Source organism: Salvia splendens, chromosome 17 (assembly GCF_004379255.2).
Source record: "Salvia splendens isolate huo1 chromosome 17, SspV2, whole genome shotgun sequence".
NCBI classification, from domain to species: Eukaryota; Viridiplantae; Streptophyta; class Magnoliopsida; order Lamiales; family Lamiaceae; genus Salvia; species Salvia splendens.
The window spans coordinates 26,704,984-26,707,231 of record NC_056048.1 but is presented as its reverse complement, the minus strand read 5'-3'; the positions used below and the strand labels follow the sequence as shown (position 1 = coordinate 26,707,231).

General features: G+C 40.9%; 1 protein-coding gene across 1 annotated transcript; it reads left to right on the top strand.

Moving 5' to 3' along the window:
* Nucleotides 1-274: 274 nt before the first annotated feature.
* On the top strand, nt 275-1,282 carry LOC121774553 (alpha-1,3-arabinosyltransferase XAT3-like). Its single transcript, XM_042171404.1, has one exon. It carries the CDS (start codon nt 275-277, stop codon nt 1,280-1,282), a length of 1,008 nt encoding a protein of 335 aa, XP_042027338.1.
* The last annotated feature ends 966 nt before the right edge of the window (nt 1,283-2,248 follow it).

Here is a 2,248-nt window from a genome sequence, read left to right as displayed (position 1 = left end):
GTCATCAGAACGACTTAGTTGATCCATAATTTATGTTTCATCTTTCGTCCTATCTATTTAGATTCTTTTCCCTTAAAAGGCGTAACCCTAAAATTTATCTATTTATTTATCTACTTAATATCCCTTCTTTTAATTTGCAGATGTGACACCACCACTCATCATCAAAAACCTAACCAATTCAAGATCACAAGTCTACGACCTAACCGGCGACATAAGAATCCTATGCAAATCCTCCACCATTTTCCTAAACCCCCAAACCCTAAAACCACAACACATGACCATCAACACCACCATCAAACCCTACGCCAGACTCATCGACAGAACCATAATGAAGAACATCACAACCCTCACAATCACCACCCAATTAAACCCTCCCCCTTGCACCCACACCTTCGACATCCCGGCCATCCTCTTCTCCACCGGCGGCTACCCCAACGTCTTCCATCACTTCTCCGACGTCCTCATCCCCCTCTACCTCACCTCCCTCGAATTCCGACCCAATTCCGTCGCCTTCCTCGTCGTCGACACCTCCCCGGAGTTCATCTCCAAGTACAAACTCATCCTCAAAGCCCTCTCCAATGACGAAATCATCAAGACTACCAATAACAACAACTACAACAAGGTGCTATGCTTCCAGAGAGTCATAGCCGGCCTCCGGTCCCACAACGACCTAGCCCTACCGCCTAAAAATCCGATCACGGACTTCACCGCCTTCCTCCGGGAAACATACTCTCTAGAAAAAGATATAATCGACATGTGCGAGAAAAAAAGGCGGCGGCCACGCCTTCTCCTGGTCTCCAGGGAGGAGACGCGGCGCCTGAGGAATGAGAGGGAGGTGGCGAAGGTGGCGCGGGAATTAGGGTTTGAGGCGAGCGTGCGGGGGATTGGGCCGGAGGACGCGCTCGTGGCGAGGATGGTGAACGCGTTCGACGTGATGGTGGCGGTGCACGGGGCCGGGATTACCAACATGATGTACCTGCCAGAGAGGGCGGTGTTGGTGCAAATCGTGCCGGTCGGGTTGGCGGGTTTGGGTAGGGTTTTCTATGAGGAGCCGAGTAGAGGGATGAATTTGAGGTATTTGGAGTATAGGGTTAGTGTGGAGGAGAGCTCTTTGAGTGAGAGATATGGGGTTGGAGATGAGGTGTTTAGGAACACTAGTAGCTTTAGGGAGAAAGGGTGGGGTGTGTTTAAATCGATTTATATGGAGAATCAAGATGTGAGTGTTGATTTGGTTAGGTTTAGGAGGGTTTTAGTGGAAGCTATGGAGCTTGTTTGTGGCTAGCTAGCTAGCTAGGGTTTTCATGTATAGCTAAGACGTTTTTGGCCGTGTGAGTTGTCGGAAAAACCATGAAGTTATGACAAATACGAGTTCGTCATGCAATTTGAAAATCAGGCAGAAAAACCGTGAAGTTTGGATTTATATGATAAATTTTTTGGTGAAATTGTATCCGATATGCTAGTCAAACAATCATGTGTGGACATGAACTCCGATGGGTTAGACGATTGTATATTCATAAAAAAACTCGACATCGCTTGGTTAAACACTATAAAAATTATATTGAACCTAGGCGACAAAAAAATTTCACTATAGAATAATTGAGCGTAAATCCAAGTTATAGTTGAACATGCCAATTCATTTATTTATTTTTATATTGGAAATTATAGGCAACTAAGTGTTTTGTAGTTGTGAAAGGCAAAATAGGGTTATAATCATAAGGTGAAAGTGTACAAGTGACAAAATTATCTGGACTGCTATTTATAATGGCAACTAATGAATGTTTTATTTATTCACCCTTGATTTCGAATTTATAATTATGTTAGTCTTACACAGAAGCTGTTATCATGTAGTAGTACATATTAATGGATAAAAATCATTAATTAATGTGATCTATAGACATTTAACAGAATATATACTTCCTTTTTCCTTCTTTAGGCTGACAGCATAAAAGTATTTCATCGATCTGAATCGGAAAATGGGGAAAATAAAATAAAATAAAGGAGATATTTTACCACAATATTAGAAGAATACGTTTTTATATTAATAGGGTTAATTAATTAATTTATCTTTGGTGGTTTTATCGTTACATCATGTTATTATTACAGAACCATATTGAATAAGTTATTATTGAAAAAACCTAATTTTTAGAACATTTTGTCATCATAATAAAAAGGTAAGTAACATCTATAAACCCAAAATAATTTCTTGGGCTGACATCTTTAATTTTGGATCAAGCCCATTAGGATTTTT

Excerpts from the sequence above, each read along its gene's own strand:
- LOC121774553 (XM_042171404.1), top strand. The coding sequence starts at position 275 with ATGACCATCAACACCACCATCAAACCCTACGCCAGACTCATCGACAGA.